Source organism: Balaenoptera borealis (assembly GCF_965194805.1).
Source record: "Balaenoptera borealis genome assembly, chromosome: 8".
Taxonomy (NCBI): domain Eukaryota; kingdom Metazoa; phylum Chordata; class Mammalia; order Artiodactyla; family Balaenopteridae; genus Balaenoptera; species Balaenoptera borealis.
This window is the reverse complement of record NC_138865.1, coordinates 37074594-37094697: the sequence shown is the minus strand read 5'-3', so window position 1 is coordinate 37094697 and position 20104 is coordinate 37074594. Positions and strand designations below refer to the sequence as shown.

Below are 20104 nucleotides of genomic sequence, written 5' to 3'. Positions count from 1 at the left end.
AATCTCTGCAAACCTCTGTGCTGAGAGCAAGAAATAAACCTTAAATGTGTCAAACCTCTGAGATCTGTGGAGTTTTATAGCAGCAGTTATTTTACCCTGACTAATGCAGATATAAAATAATGTCCTAAATTCTATACTGGAGTCTGTTTTAAATGTTATCACCATTATTATCATAAGCCATAGTCCATATCATATTCAAGTTCTTTTCATGGAAGTCCTTTCCAGCTTGAGTCTCATAATATCAGGATTATAGTATTGTCTTCCATAGGAGAAATGTCTCTCAGAGCTCTTCTTGCTTGGACTATGATAGAAAATATAATACCGACATTCTGATGTATTTTATAATGTAAAAAGCCCTGTTTCATGCATTATCATTTTAGAATCTCCCAGCAACTCTGAGGAATACACAAGGGTCCATTATTGTCCTAATTTTGCAGGTGGTGAAACTGCGACTAAGAAGGATAAAGTGGAGAAAACAATTTACAGAGTTGTTTGAAGATTAAGCAAGAGAATAATTTAGTCTGCCTGGCATTTGGTACATGTCAAGAATTAAGTTTTCTTACATGTTATCTATTGCCTCATAATAAACCACCCCAAAATAATGACTTAGAACAGCAGCAATCATTTATTCTGCTGGCAGAATTTGGGCTGTGAAGACACAAATAGCTGTGGGTGGGGGTAGGGTGGAACAGCTGGCTTCCTTGGGCTTCTCTCTTTCTGTGGTCTCTCCACATGGTCTCTCCACATGGCAGCCCCAGGGTAACCATGGCAGCTGAAGGCTTCCGGAGTGAGTGGAGAGAGCAAGAGCAAGAGAGCAAGCAAGAGAAAAAAGAGAGAGAGAGAAAGAGAACGTTAGGTAGAAGCTCTAACACATTATGACCCAGCCTTAGAAGGATATCACACTGTGCCACTTCTACTACATTTTCTTAGAATCAAGCCACTACAGACAACTCATATTCACGGGGAGGAGAATTAGACTCTGTTTCGTCATTGAATTTTGGGGCACATTTTCCTCTCTAAAATGCTTGCCTAAATTAGTACAGACATGAAACTAAGGGGTAAGGGACACAGCCAGGGTCATTCACAGCTAGGGTTAAATGGTTCCACCACTATTAGATCCAAATGTGTGACTCCCAAGCCCCTGCTCTTTTTCACTACTCCAGAAAATCTCCTGTGATCAGCATGTCGAATAGGGAAGACATGCTAGTCCCCAAACAGAGGCAGTTCTTCTCATTGCCTTGGAAAGTACACTTAAACATTTATTTTGCAGGAAAATATTACCCTTAAAACAGCCATCCATAAGCACTTTCCAAGTTTCCAAGTATCTGTGTTTTTGATCCCCCACCAACAGATGTATTCATTTGCATTTCCCCTAGATGAACCACTTTTTTTGTTATTTTTGACTGTATATCTCACCTCGCAAGATCCTTTTGTATTAATTCTCAAACCCATCACTAAGGTTGATGCCGCCACCCAATTTGGAATCTTCCCTTGATTCCATCATCATGAATGTGTGCCCTTCCTGTGGGCCATTGAACGAAATGTTCTTTAAGAGGAGGGTCTGACATAAGATCTGAGGGGCATTCTTTTTTTTTTTTTCTCCCAAGAATTTCTATTGAACTAAAGAGAGTTTAAACCATCTCATTTTAGAAAATCTGGAAATTTGAACGATGACATGGATCTGAAGCCTCAGAGCGTTCACATACCGGTTTTTGTAACTCTCAGCAGTAAGGCAGATTTCCCTATAGGAGCTTTTCTCTGTTTAGGGATCCCCAGCAGTCCCTATGGGGAAACATCCTTTTTGTTCCCCCTGAACCCCAGGGCTTGGTGGGGGCCTGGGGTAAGAAGTAGAGAGAATGGATAAGGGTCTCCAGTGTAGACCAGCACAGTCCACAGGAATATAACTGCAAGCCACATAGGTACCATATTTTCTAGTATTTGCATTTTAAAAAGTAAAAGGTGAAATTAATTTTAATAATATATTTCATTTAACCCAATATGTACAAAATACTATCATTTGAACATGCATTTCATATTAATATAAAAAATATTCAAGAGATTTTTTCATCCTTATTTCCATACCAAGTCTTGGAATCCCATGTGTATTTGACACTTCTTGCACACCTCATTCCGGACTAACCAACATTTCAGCTCATCAATGGACAATACTGTACTGGACTGCACACATAAACCCTTGGTTTCTGTTGCTGCCTTGGGCCTCTGAGACCTCAAACCTTTCTTCTCTGGTTTCATACCTTCTTACAGTTCAGATCTCAGCTCAAAACACCTATCCTGAACACAAATCCCTTCTAATGCTATCCATTCCCGCCCTGTCGTTCTCTATCCCGTTACCCAGCAGTATTGTCTCCATGGAACCAATCCCTTCTAAAATGATCTCATTTATTCGTTTACATATTGATTAGCTTCTCCACCAGAATGTAAGTTTCAAGAGGGCACGGATTTTTTTTAAACCTATTATGGTCTCTGTGATTTTCCGGTGCCGAGCACCGTGCCTGGACCACGCGGGGCGCTCAGGACACCGCTGCAGGATGAAGGAATCTCATTTCTCTGGAGCCCCGCCGAAGGGGGCAGCGTAGCGGCGTGTCACAGGTGGGGCGCCCATGTTGCGCGCGGCCGCGCTGGCTGAGCTCCTGGAGCGGGTGTGGGGTGAGTGGGTGTGTGCGGGGGTGTGCGCGGTAGAGCGCGCCAGCGAGCCCAGAGCGCCGAGCGAGGAGGAGCAGCCAGCGCCGCGCAGCACCCGCAGCGCCGGCCCGGCCGGGCAGCTCGGAGGTGGGTGGGCCGTGTCGCCAGCCCGCCCGCGGGGTCCCCATTGGCCGCCTGCCGGCCGCCCTCCGCCCGGAAGGCGGCGAGGAACCGAGGGGCTGCTCCGGAGCAGGAGCGGGAGAGCCCGGCCGAGCCGACGCCGGACGGACGCGCGGGATCCGCGCCCCCACTCGCTGCCTCCCTGCGCTCCCGCTGCCGCCCCCCTTGTCCCCGGCGCTGGCGCCTACCGTCGACCTCCGACAGCGCCCCGGAGAGACCCGGGCAGCTCCCGGGCGCCCGGGTGAGTGGCCGCTCGCGGCTCCCCGTCTCCTCCCGGGCCCCGCCGCCTGCTTTTGCTTTCGCGGCCGCGGCGCGGCGGGGTTGGCCCGGGCAGCGCCCAGGGCAACCGGGAAGGCCGAGGCGGGGTACACTTGACTGAGGGGAGAAGTGGGATCGCAGCCAGGAGATGCCCCCAGCCCCGCGGACCGGGTGGGAACAGGTGGCGCGGGCCGGGCGCTTTGTGTCGGGACGCGGAGACCGGGAGCGGGCGGCCGCGCCTCCCTCGGCCGCTCCCTTCCCTCCCTTGCTCCCCCGGGCGGCCGCACGCCGGGTCGGCCGGGTAACGGAGCTGGAGTCGCCAGGAATGTGCCTCTGGGGACTGCTTGGCTCGAGGGAGGAGAGAAGGTGGCTGAGGCGGCCGGGGAGGTGCGGGAGCCGAGAGGTGGCGCGGGGGCTGCACCGCCGCTCCAGGCAGGAGAGGGATGCTTCCAGCTAGGCACGTTCGGCCCGGGCGAGGGCTTCATTCTTCCGCTGCGCCCCTGGAGGTGGGGAGCTGGGTGGGCGTGTGTGCAGAGAAAGGGGAGGCGGGGAGGCCAGCCACTTCCGGAGCGGGTTCTGATCCGTGCCGAGCGCCCTGCTTTCGGGGACGCGGACCTTGGGGTGCGGTTGTGCCCGGCCCCACGCGTGCGCCGGCGATGCGGGGCTGGGGGCGTCCCTGGCCCGGGTTTAACAAAGAGTGCTCCTCTCCACACGGCGGGGTGCGGCAACTCCGGAGAGGTGGTCTTCAGCGAGCGAGTCTTAGCCCTGGGGAGGGTACTTCGTTTTGAGGTTGTCATTTTATTGTTGTTATTGCTTTTTTTTTTTTTTTTAAAGGACTGTTGACTGATGCATGAGGGGCCCACGGAGGCGCAGGAGCGGTGGTGATGGTTTGGGAAGCGGAGCTGAAGTGCGCTGGGCTTCCGTGAGGCGTGACAGTTTATCATGACCGTGTTCAGGCAGGAAAACGTGGATGATTACTACGACACCGGCGAGGAACTTGGCAGGTACTGGGGGTGCCGGAAGCGCACGCTTCTGGGTTGTGGGAATGCACAATACTGCGGGCAGTGGGCGGTAAACAAATGCAGTTTGAATTCAGGCGTCTCCCTCGTCCTTCCAGGAGATGTGCAAATTATAGAGAAAAGAGTTAACTAACCCAGCAAGGACTAGGGACCAGAAATAAACTACCTAAAACAAGGGGCTGGCGGTGGAGAAGAATTTCAGTGTTAGATTATGATGCAGAGTGTATTGATCAAGACCCCTGGACAAGAATAGATTTAGTTGTTTGCAGTAATGCTTGTCAGCTTTTGCCCTTCTGAGACAATGAGGCAAAAGCTGAGATATAGTTGAAACTGGAGTTAGCTCCAGTTAACTGTGAGTTAGCCCTTATGTGTGCAGAGAGTACAAACTAATTAATAGGCTTTTAAAGACTTAATACTTTCCCTCTTTCTGAATTTTCAGAATAACATGCACAAATATCGGTAGGTCACACATGGAGACTTGCCAGATGTTGATGTTGTGTTTGGATTTTGAAACTTCCTTGAACCAGGAATTTAAATACCCAGTTGGTGTCAGTGGTTGCTTTGGTTTCATTCGCGATGTTAAATTTTTAACACATCCCTAGTTGAGAGTCTAATATGGCTATCTGGATTCAGAGCATACTTCCATTGCTGCAGGAGCTGTGATTCTGAATGTGAAGCCTTTCAGTTCCAGGTGAACAAAGAATGATTTCTTTGGGGGCCTCTAAGGGCTGGATGGGTTTCCCCTTGACTGGGGATTTGACAGGGTGTGTTATGCTCTGGTCTAACTTGAGCAGAAAACCCAGTTTTCACACCTAAATTTAAATTCAACATAAGAAATTTGACTGCAGTGTATTTGTATTGTGAGTCAAGTAGACAAAAGGGTCTTAAACAAAAAAGTATGTATTTATTTACATGTGTATCAAAATATGTATTTTTCCGTATACACCTGATGTCCTGATTCAGTGCTTCCTGTTTCCCCATGAAAAGGAAATTCAAAAATACCCACACCCTAGATGACCTTGTGAGAATTGTGAAAGTTGAGTTTAACTAAAATGTTTTCAAGTTCAAGTAATAGTTCAGAACAAAAGCAATTTTTAAAAAGATACTGTATCAAAATATTTCTGTATACATTTAGTATGGCCTCAGAACATCACTGGGAACTTGTGCTTAGGGGGAGCTTACTATATATTGGAGATTTACTGAGTGAATAAGTAAGAAGGAAAGCTCTCAAAAATATTTCATGGATATGTTTATTGTTAAGGTTTAAGAGTATGTGGTTGAAATACTTGGTTTAACTAGAATTAAGTCACTTTATTCCTGTGGTTTTTAGCAAGATGAGTGGTACATGGAGTTTTCCTTTGGGAGCAAGGGAAAAAGGCAAAAAAGTATGTTTAAATTCTGTTTGTGTAGTGTGGCCTGATTATATGAATTCTCTTATAAAGAAAGATGATTAAAAGTAGGTGAGATGATTGCTTTATAGGTTAAGTATGTTGACCTTATTTTCATTAAGATCTTTTGGTAGAATTATGTGTTACGAGAAGGAAAAATAATGAGGCCTTCCTGTGGCTGGCGGGGGAGTTTGTGATCTTTATTTCGTGGGTGCGTTGACAGGCCCTCTGCCTCTGCGATGGAGAGCAGTTTGCTCATTTGTCACTAGATTTTGCTTTGATTTTGGCTCATTCTACGTTTCTGTGTATAATTTTCTCCCCACTGTGCAAGACTAATTGACAAATTGTTTATTGAATAATTTAATTTGTGTGACCTATGAATTTGAAAGAAGTGCTTTGAAAAACTGGGAGTTGGGGATTTTTAAGAATAAAGTATACATGCTGATGTGTCTGATAGGTCTTTTGCTTTTGTTTAAAAATGCAGTAAATGGTTGATTTTTTTACTTCGAAGTTTTTTTCAAGTCCTGTGAATTTTATGTCTGCCAGGAAATAGCCACTTCCTGAAAACAAATCCTGGCGTAAGATGGACATATAGGAAAGATGCTGCTTCATGTGTCACTGAGAGAAGATTGGGAGTAGAGGCAGGAGCTTAGTAGCGGAAAATGAAAATGGGCAGATGCTTAACACAAAAGCAGGCTTGTTCTAAGCAGTGAGTTATAAACAAACCAACATCTACGATTTAAAACTTCATCCACATATCTTTAGCAGTAATCTACATAATAGCTACTCACTTACCTTATAAATGGTCTAAGACAAAGTCCATAGCTAGAGGAGGGAGGATGGGTTTTTAAACAAGTAGAATATAGTATTTTGATTATTACTATTGTTACTTTACTTTTAGGAAAACAGAGAGTATGTGTGTACAAGGGTGAGAGTGTGTGTGTGTGTGTGTGTCTGTCTATGTATATTATTGTGTGTACTGCCCAGGTGTACTGTAAAAGCTCTCTGTCAACTCTAAAGAGCTTTATAAAGTATTATGATTATTTGTAGTAGTGATAGAGCAGGCAGACCACTGGACAGATATTCTGGTCCAAAATTGGCTCTAGAACTTGCTAGCTGTATAACCTTGAATAGGTCACTTACCATCTCTGACCCTCAGGATCTTCATCTATAAAGTGAGAGGCCTAGTGCTTATTTCATGGCTGTTGTGAATACCAAGTAAAAGAATTTTATCAGCAGTCAAGAGTTAAACAAATATAGATATCATCAGCAGGACTGGTTGAGACATGTGAGTATTCCAGGCATGCTAATAACTTGGTTTGCAACTTGATATTCTTTTTTCTGTTTACCAATTTGGGGAAGGGAGATCCTGTGGGAAAAGGGTCATGGGGGAGACCCATTGCTGACAGCCCTTGGCCTCTCCACTCTGATTCTGAATAATGCAGCTCTGGCCTTGAACTTGCACACCCTTCAAGTAGAAACAAGTCCCTGCAGTGAAAAGGACTGTCATGGTTAGAATATTGTTTGGTGACCTGTGTTGACTCCAGGAGGCCCTTTGGGTCTCACCCTCTATCCCAGGAGGTGGAACGAAGAACTGCTTCTGTCACATGTAGTGGTTTCTGGGAGGGGTTCTTATAAATGCAGATTTCTCTATGTGCTGTTACACTGGGTCATTTTAATGCCCCAGGTGCCTTAACATCTCTTATCAGTTGGCACTCGGGGCAGCTGAAGCCCAGCTTGTCCCACCATCGTGCTCCAGTTACATCCCTGGCTGTGGTTCAGCCTAACCTGCGAGTCTCTTGGCACCTCTGTGAACACCGCCTTCCTGAGAACTGGCCTTCTTTCTCTTACACTGTCTGACCTTATGTGATCTGAAGACCTGGGTCCCACCCCCTGAATAAATCTCTCCACAATGATCTCTCCCTTTCAGAAGCCAAATGACTTGCTCTCTGAAGCACTCCACTGGTCATGACCACAGACTGCCCCGTCCATGCTCCATCCTTGCTTTGTGTTGTTAATATTCTTGTATGACTCCATGTAGCCGGCTTAAAAGTTCCTTCAGGGTGCGCTGTGGGCTCTTTAATCCCCTGTGGGTGTGCAATGTGCTGTGTAATTCTGGGCAAAAGTTTAATCGATGCCTGAATAGGCTAATGCAGGCCAGCAGGTACAATACTGAGACCAGAATGGGGATTTGAGACGCAAATGCTGATGCCGGTGCTGAGGCCGATGGATGGTGTGTAGTGTGGGACAGCCCGGCACACTCCTTTGGGAAGTGGGGAGACACCTACGTTTGCAGGATGCTATATGAATTAGAGGCAGCGGCTGTAAACATCTCACACACAGTCGCTGCCTCAGATATTATTTTTAATAACCTCTTTTCCCCGTTACAGCATTTACCACAACGCATACTCATTACTTGTTTGATTATCTGCTTTCGCCACAGCTTGTCACAGGGTTGTGACCTTGGACTTGCTCATCATTTTTTATCTCTTATGCCTAATTAGGTGCATGACGTAGGTGCTCAATAAATGCTTTCGGATTAAATAAATGGATTAATATTTGTAAAGCACCATGAGTACACACACACATGCACATATATATGGTTACATGTATATGGCCCTCAATGAGTGATGACTCTGGTGGGGATGAACTTAGGATATTAAAGGCTGAAGCTCATCAAAATAAAAGCTGTTTTTCCTTTTGCGTTCTGTGGCTGAGTAAGGTGCACAGCAGCCAGTATATCCAAGCACAAGATCAGTTTTAAACAAAACAAAGTGGAGCATTAAGTATTCTGCATTTGTTTGGATGGTTGCTGGAAGCTAATAATTTAAAGTTAAAACATTCTCATTTTGGCATAAAATCCAGAGGCATTTTAATTGACGTGAGGAACTGTAATAAACCCTGACAGTCTGAGTACATCTTTCTGTTGGTTTACTGTGAACTGCAGGAATCAGTCCTAAGACTGGCAATCCCGTGGGGATGGGAGAGGGAGAGACTTCCCAGCGTGTTTTCTCCTTGGAAGTGGGACTCGCGGGCTCACGAGGTTGACTAGTGAGATCATCCTGTAGGACCTCCCTGAATATGAGTTTCCTCTTCTCATTTCTGCTTCTGTGTGCCCTCAGCTGTTTCCTCTGATGGGAAAGGCTGCAAAGGTTTAAGAGAGGTAAAGTTCAAGTATATGTATTAGAGGTAACAATCAGGGATTTTAAAATTTTGTGCATTATAGGGAGGTCTAATAATAATCTTCTAGCATGTGAAGGGAGGGCACGGTGACAGTAGTGAGTGGCAGTTGGGTTGAATGCTTGCTTGCCAGCACTGGGAATGTGCCTCTGGACCACCTGGGGACGTAGAAATTAGGTTCACTGGGACCTGGTGGGGCATACCATCAGGAACATAGGGTATGGAGGCGCTAATTGATGGGGAAGCCAGGGAACGTTGAAGCGGCCTTTTTGGTCCTCCTATGCCCTTTTACCCTAGGCTTGTGTCTCACCCAGCCGCTTAGGAACCTAAAGGCCCCATAGCATTGGCACGCCCCTGCAAAGCTGTGAAAAACACAATAAGCTTACAGAGATGGATGCTCAGATGAATTTCAGTAATTGCAATACAGGGTTGTATCAGAAGAGGTGACATTATCAGACGTATCCTGTGGTCTCCCAGCAAAGTTGTAACCCCAGAAAGGTAGAGACCATTTCCTTCAGGCACTGGGGTGGGGGTGTGTGGATACCTTCAGAGATGGTGTGGTGGGGGGATGACGGGTGAGCGACAAGGTCAAGATTAGGTGGTCTGACCTCTGGGACACCCTGTAGGGGAATGAGTTATGAACTTTCACCCCTAATTCTACCCAATTGCAATGTGTACCTAACCTAACCTGATCAGGCATTTTATATGCATGAAATAAAGCATGATTTTAATGGAAACATATTTCTGATCAGGAGACAAAGAATGCCACCTGCTGGTAGAGGGGAGGGGCTTTTGTTGGTGAAGGGTAGCCCAGGACCCTTGGGCACTTAGACCTAGAAGAAGCTGAGCAGTCAGTGAGTCCTTCCTTCTTGTTTCATCCCATCAGTCCTTAGGTCAAGTGGTTTTCTCAAGGTAGCTGGCTATCAGGTAGCAAGAGATGGACCTAGACTCCCAAGCAGGACTGTTTTCATTATATTCTTCACACTACTTAGGATTTGGCAATTATCATTTTTTTGGAAGCCAGATAATGTTGATATTGAACAGAAGTGATTTGGGCAGCCATCTAATGCCTATCCATCTTAATACGTGCTTGGAGAGGATGGTCAGGAGTAACTAGTAACCGCTTCATGGTGGGTTTTCATTTTCACCACATGAAGAGGCTGACGCTTTGAGTTCAGAACTCTCATGGGCATTTGACAACACATGTGACCTTCTTGCCTTTTCCAAATGGCTTGTGCCCCATAGTTATGAATGGTGCTAGTACGTGCCGTAGTTTTACCCAAGTGCCAAAGTTCATAATTTAGCTTTTTAGAAAGTTCACAGAACACTTTCATTATTATTTAACCTTTGAGTCGTGGGATGTATACTAGTCTGTCTGGTTTAAGGCTGGGGTGTGATTGTTTGAGGCTTTGTGTAGAAGGTGATACTTAATTGTTTTGCTTTGGTTTGCTGTGGTAAGTTATCACAACAGAATGCATCATCCCTCAGCCTTGAGAGAGATTATATGGTAGTATAATTATTTATAATAAATCCAGTCTATCACTTTGTTTACATTCTAAATTAGTTCCTGTAAATGTACAGTTAGGAGAGAGTAGAGGAAAAAATGACTGACCTTTGGTTTTTCTACATCATCTAACAAAAATGGGTTTAAAAATAACTTTGTCTAACTAGTACATCTTTCTTAGGTAAAACAGAAAGTGTCATATCCCCATTCTAGGTTTAATGTACTAAAAGGATTTTTACAGGGAAAAGTCTGAAACCTGAAATAGTTGGTCTTATTTTCAATCCCAGTTCAGAACAAAACAAAACCAGTCATGTGCTGGTAACTAATCTCTGGTGATAACTGACAGGTGTGATCCTTAGTGACTCTTGTTTATCGCTTCTGTCTTTTGGAGGTGACATTGAGAGCTCGTGTGGCTTACAGACCACACTGCAGTCATTTAAGTATAATGTTGCTAACCTCTGAGAAATGACCCCGGGGCTTTCCCCTATGTCCTACCTGTCGACATTCCAATTGTCAACTTGAGAAATTTTATTCAGTAATATAATGTATTGATACATTCAGAGATGTCAGGAGGGGAAGGAGGCAGGGAGAAAATTGTTGATTTTTCCCTTTATCAAACATTCAACTTTGGATGAGGAATGTAATGTTTGAATAAATGAATGCTGTGAACTGCCGATCTCTGGTGTTTGAAAGGTTTATATTGATGGTGCTTATATTCATAAGCCTGATGGTTTTCAGCTGGGAAATTTAGCTCTGTGTGTGGACTCTTGTGGGACACATTTTATTTTCCGTCAAAACTGTCTGATTATGAGTAAATTATAGAATAAAAATTTAAAAAGCAAAAAAAAAAAAAAAAAAACCTGTCTGATTACTCTTTCTTAGATATAATGTTATGAATGGGGCTGGTTTTTAAATATCTCCGGTACAGTTGATATAGTAAGTTTTCACGTATAAGGAATGAGTGAATTTCCATTTTTTTCCATTGTTAAATAGTTTTTTCTATAGTTCATTGTTTTCTACTTTTGAAACCATGCATCCCTTCCCTTTTTAACTTGTAAGGATTGTCAGGATTTTCCAGACCTTACTTTAGTCCTCCATGCTCTTGTTCTTGGCCCCCCAGTGTGGAATTTTCCAGTTGCAAAAGAAATGTAGGAGAGGTAATCAGTACCTTTTTTTGGTCCCATCATGAAGAGGGTCAGATTTCCCTCTGAACTGCCTGTCTTTATGTCCGCCTAGCAACTCATACCACCGTCTACGACCAGGCTGTATACGCAGGAGGTTAGGTACGACTCAGGTGATAGGACAAAATAGTGACAGAGGGATACGTTGGCGCATAGATGGAGCGGCTTGGGGGAGAAGAGGTCAGTAGTTAGTGCTGATTCTGTTCTAATGTTTCCGCCCTCCTTTGAGAAGCTCTTCTAAATCGTTTTGCCTCCTCTGGGTAGAGCTCAATTTTTTTTTTTTTTTTTTTTTTTTCCATCTGTGGTTTATGGGTAAGCGGCAGAAATATGTGTCTCTGGGAGAGTGATGAAAGACTGCAGCCTTTTGAGTGTAGTATTTAATAGACTGAGAATTGCAAGCTGCTTCCCTTTACAAAAACAAAGCTATGGGCACTGTAGGTATACGAATACTGTAGAGAATAGACTTTTCACAGCTAACTGCTGAAGCTGGAAATGCTGAATTGCACCTGATACCCAGAGGCGCTGTCCTGAGAAATTTGGTAAGCCAGAAAAAGTTAAGAAGTTATTTGTTATCTTAAAAATACTATTTTACTGGTACATAAATCAGTGTAATTGAAACCAGATACTGCCGGGGGTTTCTGATGTACACTTGGAATGTGAATATAGAAAGTTGTCTTTCTCAATGTTGTCTTTGCCACTCAGAGTGTCTAGAATCAGCATGTGAACTGCTGTTTTTAATGCCAGAAACTTCCACCAAAATATCCTCAGGAGCTCCCCTGTCTTTGGATAATCACAGGTTTATTTCCTTCCCCTTTCGTGGCCGGCTTACACTTCTCTGCAGACCATAATTGCAGTGGCACCAGTGTGCTCAGGACAAGGCCTGGCTGATGTAAGGCACCTCTGCTCTTGTTTTCTCCCGAATGTCTCTATTTCCACATTGTACAATCGGAGTGAAGTAGAATCCTCACCTGTCATCCCATTTGGTGGAGAATTTATAAAATGACTGCTTGAGACCTTGTTCTAGGCATTTCTTCCATGTAATTCAAACTAGCTTTGGAATGGAGGGAAGATATTTACAATTTCCCATTTAGAATTGATAAGGTTTGAGCCGATATCCCCCCCCCCCCCCCCCCCCCCCGCCCCCGGAGCTTCAGGAAGCTGATTCAATTGTTTGGGAGAGGAAGTGAATTAAAACAAGTGGAATATTTTCCAGGATGAAGTTTTATCGGTCTTCCTTTCCTCCCCACCCCTCCCATGGCACAGAGAGATAGGAAAGCTTGGCAAATACGGCAGTGGACAGGCAAGTCGAGGTGGTGTAGAAGCATGAAGTCCCTCGGTTTTGCTAAACATGCTTCGGGCACTGAATGAGTATATCCGGTTTTATTAATGTTACCAATTAATATGGATCATCCTTTGTAGGCCTCCTCTTCAGAAGCAACCTTCTCTTTCATGCAGATAATTTAAAACATTAAAAAAATTTTTTTTGCACCCACAGGGCAAGGTCAGGCAGAGCAACCGCGGAGCAGGACCTCGCGTCCCGGCGGGTCTGGGCTCCCAACATTCCTGAGTCTCTGGCGCCCCCTTCCCCGCACCCTCGCCTGACCCCGCGCCCCAAGGTGCCCTTTGACCCCGTCTAAAAACGTGTTCTGAACCAAGCCGCCGACGGAGGAGGGGCCCACAGCGACCTGAGGGACCGCTCTGCCGTGCAAGCGCCGCGGCGCAGCCGGGAACCCGCTGGGGAGGCGGCGGGGAGGCTGCAGGACCTCGTCCCCAGGCGCAGCCCGCCCTCCGCCCGCGGGGCCGGGGTCCTCACCGACCCACGCGCCCAGGCCGGCCGGAGGAGCGACGCGGTGGCGCGGAGGCTGGTGTCCTCGCCGACCCTGAGCCGCCTCCCCTCCGGCCCAGGCTGGGTGGGCAGCAAAAAAAATTTTTTAATTAAAAAAAATTATCTGTATTAGAGACAAGTTTTAACCTGGAGAACTAAAAAGCGAATGCAGAGTGAGCTGGCCTGTTTCGGCCTGCAGGCTTCTGTGGAGCATGTCCACGGCTAGTCGTGCAGATTCTCTCTTATTTCCTGTATCCCTTAATGTGCGGTAAATAACTGGCCACTTGGTATTATTTTACACTTGGCTTGTGCATGTGATTCTTGTCTCTCTCTGAATTGTGAGTTTTCTGAGAGTAGAAAGCATGGCTTTTTGTGTCTCTTACATGGGGTGGGATTCAGCTAAACGCACAGGAGGCTTTGTTTATTTGCCTTATCAAGGTACATGTCCAGAAATTAGAATGTGGTTCAGAGCTTTTGACCCAAATCTCTGACTCCACAATTCACTAGCTGTTGCCTTGGGAAAGTCACTTGACTTCTGTGAGACTCAGTTTTCTCATCTGTGAAACGGGGATAATAATCATACCTACCTCATAAGGTTGTTGTGAAGACACACGTAATGCGTGTAAGGCACTTGGCCTAGTAGCAGGCACACTGTAAGTGCTGGAGAAGGGGCGGCTGTTTAATAAGACAGAGAGCGCAGGAGAGACTGAACATGCTTCTGGATCCTTGTCACCGAGGCCCTGCCTTTTTCTGTTAGTTCCTCATTGCCCCACCCAGGTTCTGACCTGGTCTCCCAGGGGCGGGGTGGGGGTGACGGCCCTCTTCTCCTCAATTCCATCCTTCCTCCTTCTCTTCTTTTCTCCTCTGTCTCTCTCCCCATCTTTGGCTCAGCCCGCAGGGTGGGCTCATTCTACCAAGTTTGACGTCGTTTATGTGATCTGCCTTTCTAGCTGCCCGTTCTGGCTGGCTCGGACCCAGGACTCGGTTTATGTACTGGGCTCCCTGGTGGGTCTGCCCGGTAGCGTGGTCAATGATTTGCAGAGCTCCTGAGAAACAAGTTAGCCAGGAATTGAGCCGTGCATTTGAAAGTGGGCTGCTGGAGATGGGGCTTACACGGATGCCATTGCAAAAGTGCACCCAGATGCCCCTGGAAGAGGGAGGGAGGAGCTCATGTCAAGGAGGGTCAATTAAGATGGGAAAACATGCTTTCAGGGAAGCCAGGACAACTAAAAGCTGCACAACAGCCGGGAGAGAGCTGCTCGGAAATGCTCAGAGGGACGGTCATCCTGGCGTTATTAAGAGCCTGAGGTATGTCAGCACACAAATTTATGTTTTAACAGGGTGTACTGTAGCTTCCTGAAAAGTCAATTTCATTTTTCTAGCTGCTTTTTAAATGAAAAAACTGTCTTAAGCAGCCCAATAAGAGGCTAGGAATTTGATTGGATGAACAAATCATTGATTTTTCTTACAGATCTTTATGGAAGAAGGAATCTGAATGAGTGTGGGTTCCATTCTGAGATGAACTTGCTGCAGAAGGCAAGACGTACGGCAGGTCTGAGCCTCCGTTCAGTTCTGACACGTACTGATTTAAGATGTGAAAATAAGTGTTTGGCCAAGCCAGAATTGCCTGTGCCAAGAAAAGCCTATTAGGTTGGTGGCTGAAAGGCTGAATTGTTAGGATTTACTTAATGGCGAGGTTCTGCCAGCTGCTGGGAGTGAATGCCCACTTAGGCGTTTGAGTGCATCCTTTTTCCCTGGACTGGGGGCCCATTTGTTCAAGGAACATGGAGGTCGCACCAGAGGCCCCTTTAAAGGATGCTTCCTTATTCTTTGGGCCATTGAGTAGAGATATCTGTAGTTTATAAAAGTGACATTAGATGCTCACAAATTTGCAAAGAAAATGCCCAGAAATTGGGTTTACAAGGTAAGTTCAAGTGAAATATCAGGAAGTGACAATGCTAACTATAAACAGGCAACATAAATAGACTGTTAAACAAAAGTGTCGTGTGAACTGTGATATCCGCCCGTCACATATTCATTCGTCCAGGGTTGATTGAACTTCTGAATGATAGGGCACTGGCTGGGGTGTCAGGCAGGACCGTTTATCTCAGCAAGTTCCTAACCAAGTAGGGCAGACAGACTTTATACAACCAATGATAATAGAAAACCTAAATAAGGAGTGAGAGAAATTAAGTATGAAAAACTGTTTCTGGAGTTCAGGCAAGAAGAGGCCATTCTGACTTGGAGGGTTCATTCATTTATTCACTCATTCATTCAGATTCTTGTGGGGACATAAAAACATAAGCAGGTGGGTGCCTGAGCAGATATGTGTGCGCACGCATGTCTACCCATTTATTCCCTGGAAGAAATTGGAACTCAGACATGGAGGAGGAGACAAGGAAACTAAGATTTACTGGGAACCCATTTTAGACCAGGGGCTGGAGGTAGGTATTTAATCCACATTTTACAGATGAGAAAACCGAGGTTCGGAAAGACATTGGCCTTGGATAACGTGTTTAAGATGGTGGAGGCAACCATTGGACACCCAAAATTGCTAAGTCATGGCTGGAGATTGGGTGATGGTGGTAGGGCTTACCCTGTGGCCTGTTTCTCTGCCCTGTCGTGGAAGGGAGAAGTTTAAAGAACTTTAAAACATCCAGGGGCTTCCCTGGTGGCGCAGTGGTTGAGAATCTGCCTGCCTGTGCAGGGGACACGGGTTCGAGCCCTGGTCTGGGAAGATCCCACATGCCGTGGAGCAACTAGACCCGTGAGCCACAACTACTGAGCCTGCGCGTCTGGAGCCTGCGCTCCACAACAAGAGAGGCCAAGATGGTGAGAGGCCCACGCACCGTGATGAAGAGTGGCCCCCGCTTGCCGCAACTAGACCCTAGCACAGAAACGAAAACCCAACATAGCAATCAATCAATCAATCGATAAATCTTTAAAAAAAAAAAAAAAATCCAGCACAGTGCCTGGCTCATACAATGTGTTCAATACATGTTTCCTTCCTTTTTTTTTTTTAAATAAATTTATTTATTTTATTTATTTATTTTTTACTGCGTGGGGTCTTTGTTGCTGCACACGGGCTTTCTCTAGTTGTGTCGAGCGGGGACTACTCTTTGTTGCAGTACGCGGGGTTCTCATTGCAGTGGCTTCTCTTGTTGCAGAGCACGGGCTCTAGGCGCACGGGCTTCAGTAGTTGTGGCGCACGGGCTTAGTTGCTCCGCGGCATATGGGATCTTCCCCAACCAGGGCTCGAACCTGTGGCGCCTGCATTGGCAGGTGGATTCTAAACCACTGCGCCACCAGGGAAGCCCGATGTTTCCCTCCTTTAAACCAAAAGTTCTCAACCTTGATACTAGTGACATTTTGGTAGGGATGATTCTTTGTGGTTGTGGGATGTTTAACAGCATCCCTGGCTTCTGCCCTCTGGATGCTAGTAACATCTGTCCCCACCCCCGCCCCAGCCCATTGAGAACCACTGGGCTACAGGATCAGGGCAGGGAAGTGTTAACAAATGGACCTAGGGGTTGGAGCGGGTAGTAGGCAAAGAGGATCCTGCCCCCAGTGAGCAAAGAAAGTGCCCCTGAAGGAAGGTATTGACCTTGGGTGTCCAGAGCTTGGGAAGGAAGAGAGGAGGCTGCAGATGGTGTGAGCCAGAGGTCTGAGGCAGGTGTTGTCTTAGTCTGGCTTTTACGTACTGTCCCTGGAGTGGGTGTGTCTGCTGTTTCCCAGAGGCGTGGAGTGGCACTGACAATGAGTAAGACCTGGAGAGACTTCCGGATGTCGCTCGTCCAGTGTGGTAGCCACCCATGACCAACGTCGAAGTTTCTGCCTTGCCCCGTCCTGCCGAGCAGGCTGCTCTGAGTCATGGCTCGGCTGGGTTCCCATCACTGCCTGACCTCAGTCCACCCTACTGTCTCCTAAGGGTGGCCTTCTGCTGCCGTCTCCACGACTCTGTTTTTAACCTGCTTAATAGCTTTGCGTGTGTGTGTTTTTTAACGCTGATTTCTAATTTTTAGTCAAAGCTAGATAACTCCTTGCTTTTTAGTCGCTTTTCATTCTCTTAGGCCCCACATCTTGCCTCTCCAGCAGGCTGGATGGCATAGCATGCTGTGTGACTGTGGGGAACCCATATAGCTTAGTTTTTGCCTCCAATACCCCCTCTTCCCAGCAGGGGGCTTTTAAAGGTGAAAAGTCAGGTCTCAGGATGTGGCAGGAGGTGTGAAAAGTGATCTCTGCCCTCTCCCAGCTCCCTGGGGGAGGGGGACTTATACGGAAGCCACCTGGGGAAGCTTGTCAGTGGTGGAGGGTGTGAAAGGACAGGGGCTGATTTGGAGGGCACGGTGGGGAAGGGAAACGGGTCAGTCAGGGTGCTGGCAACAAATGAGTCCACTCCTCTTCCCTGGTGGCACAGTGGTTGAGAATCCACCTGCCAATGCAGGAAACACGGGTTTGAGCCTTGGTCCGGGAAGATCCCACGTGCCGTGGAGCAACTAAGCCCATGTGCCACAACTTCTGAGCCCTTGTGCCACAACTACTGAAGCCTGCGCGCCTAGAGCCCGTGCTCCGCAACAAGAGAAGCCACCGCAGTGAGAACACACGCACTGCAACGAAGAGTAGCCCCCGCTCGCCGCAACTAGAGAAAGCCCGTGCGCAGCAACGAAGACCCAACACAGCCAAAAATAAATAAATAAAATTTAAAAAAGAGAAATGAGTCCACTCCTGATGGTCTAGGTGAAGGACGGCCAAGTACACAGTCTGGGAAGCTGATATTGTGCCTAGGGCTGAGCTGGGGCCGCTGAGGAGGGCCTTCAGCACATATGCCACTTTTGGGGAAGACACACCCTGACCTCTCCCTCCTCCTTCCTGCCAGTGCCTCCCCTTAACCCCCCGCAGGGAGCAGGATGTGGGGCAGCCTCCAGCTGGGCAGAGAACAGTGAAGAACAGATTGGGGGGGGTGGGGAGGGTGGTGTGTGGACAGATGGAGGAGATGCAGAGTAACCAGGAGAGGGACGTCCGCTAGTGACAGCTGTGAAATAGCACTGCGTTTGCCATGCAACTGCTCCCCTCTGTTGGTGCAGGTGATCAGAATCTGTACTATCAGTGTGAAGGATCCTCCTCCCTACTCTGAATACTGGGTTTATATCCCATTTTTCCCAGGAAGTCACTTCTGACCATCCCCTTTCAAAGTGTTCCCTCCTCTTGCAAACTCCTGGATATTTCCTCTTTGCCACAGTCATCCAGCATTTAGACTCTCCATGTTGCATTGCTGGCCATATGAGCGTGTGTGTGTGTGTGTGTGTGTGTGTGTGTGTGTGTGTGTGTGTGTGTATCTGTGTTTATCTTCCCTAGATTATAAGCCCCTTAAGGTGTCATAGTTCTTTTGTTCCCAGCATCTTTCACAGAGAAAGTATTCCAGAAATACCTGTTGTCTTAATTGGTCATATCACAATATTCTGAAATGAAGGACTGTACCATAGTTCCTGTGAGTTTTAAAGGTGGATAAGTTATCACTAAAAAGTTCCTTAAGATGCATACTATGTTTTCATCTTTGGAATAGCCCTGGGTAGCGACAGCCCTGTAAAGGTACAGAGTGGGTCCCAGTTTCAACTGCTAGCTGGAGAGTAGGATATGGACAAAACGGCTATATCGTTTCCATTGTACAATTTCCATTGTAGAAATCCTGATGATTTCCCCCAAATCTATTGGTACTTTTTTTTTTTACCATGTTACCTATTATCATTGTATGATTTTTTTTTTAAAGAAGTATCTTTTTTTTTTTTTTTCTTAAAGGGAACGCTATTTATTTATTTATTTTGGCTGTGTTGGGTCTTCGTTTCTGTGCAAGGGCTTTCTCTAGTTGCGGCGAGCGGGGGCCACTCTTCATCGCGGTGCGCGGGCCTCTCACCGTCGCGGCCTCTCTTGCTGCGGAGCACAGGCTCCAGACGCGCAGGCTCAGTAGTTGTGGCTAAAGGACCTAATTGCTCCGCGGCATGTGGGATCCTCCCAGACCAGAGCTCGAACCCTTGTCCCCTGCATTGGCAGGCAGATTCTCAACCACTGCGCCACCAGGGAAGCCCTCATTGTCTGATTTTAAAGTATGGGGGAGTCTTGTGGGAATACACTGTGGTTGACCCCCTCTCAGTTACTGAAGGGAAAGTAGGTACTAGAGGCAATAGGCACCAGCTGTTGATGTGCCCATGTCACAGCTAGCGTGGTTCTTAGAGAAAGCAGCACATGTTTGTGCTGAGTCTGTGAACAGGGCCTCTACAGCACAACTGTTTGCCCTGGAATATTTGCAGTTTAAAAGTGAAAACCATGGGACTTGACGTTAAACCTTTCTGCAGTCGGCAGTCTCTTCAGTACCATCAAATTTGCTCTCTTTTTTTTACGATGCTGGAAAACTGGGGCTTCAAAAAGCAAAAAAGGGAAGTCTGAATATAGAATTGACTTCTTCCCCAGTAAATTTTAATTGATTCTAGTGCGAGTAGAAAGGTGTATCATGTGTTCTTAAAAGATAGGATTTAATTATGGTTTAAAATTAATTCTCTAGAAAGTGCTTGGAGTTGCACCCAGAGAGAAGAAACAGAGGGCTCTGGTAGAATCGTGTAAACGGATTGATGGGAAAATGGGCTCCTGCTGCTGAGGGTTTGGGAGCGCTGCCAGCCTTACGACTAGGTGTCAGTGAGCCTCCCCACTCAGGGAGCAAGTGGAGGGACTGCCAGCGTGGGGGAGCCCTGCTCTGAGGGGGCAGGGACATCTGGAGCCAGAGCAGTTTCCAAAGTGGTGCAGCTCTTGTTTCTCGGGTAGCATTCCTTCCTGTCATAATAAAGAGGTTACAGGCGAGAAGACAGCTGCTCGAAAGCCAAGGACAGTTGTTGCGAGCAGGTATTTAAAAATCAGCCACCGTGGGATGGGAGGAA

The 20104-nt window shown here is 46.6% G+C and overlaps 1 protein-coding gene and 2 long non-coding RNA genes across 8 annotated transcripts in view; 1 reads left to right on the top strand and 2 right to left on the bottom strand.

Moving 5' to 3' along the window:
* Positions 1–606: 606 nt before the first annotated feature.
* Positions 607–3136, bottom strand: LOC309633033. Its single transcript, XR_014247259.1, has 2 exons — positions 3012–3136; positions 607–779 (listed from the first exon to the last, which is right to left on the bottom strand). It is a non-coding gene; the product is annotated as an uncharacterized lncRNA (long non-coding RNA).
* DAPK1 (death associated protein kinase 1) overlaps positions 800–20104 on the top strand; it is a 214541-nt gene continuing 195236 nt past the window's right edge. Inside the window, exons 1-2 of one of the 6 annotated variants that reach the window (XM_082401130.1) lie at positions 800–2790; positions 3916–4085. In XM_082401130.1, coding sequence (XP_082257256.1) covers positions 4024–4085 — 62 coding nt within the window. In that variant the 5' untranslated portion in view covers positions 800–2790; positions 3916–4023. The other 5 variants (XM_082401126.1, XM_082401128.1, XM_082401129.1 and 2 more) reach the window with 5 other exon arrangements.
* Positions 3666–11937, bottom strand: LOC309633043. Its single transcript, XR_014247270.1, has 2 exons — positions 11033–11937; positions 3666–10969 (listed from the first exon to the last, which is right to left on the bottom strand). It is a non-coding gene; the product is annotated as an uncharacterized lncRNA (long non-coding RNA).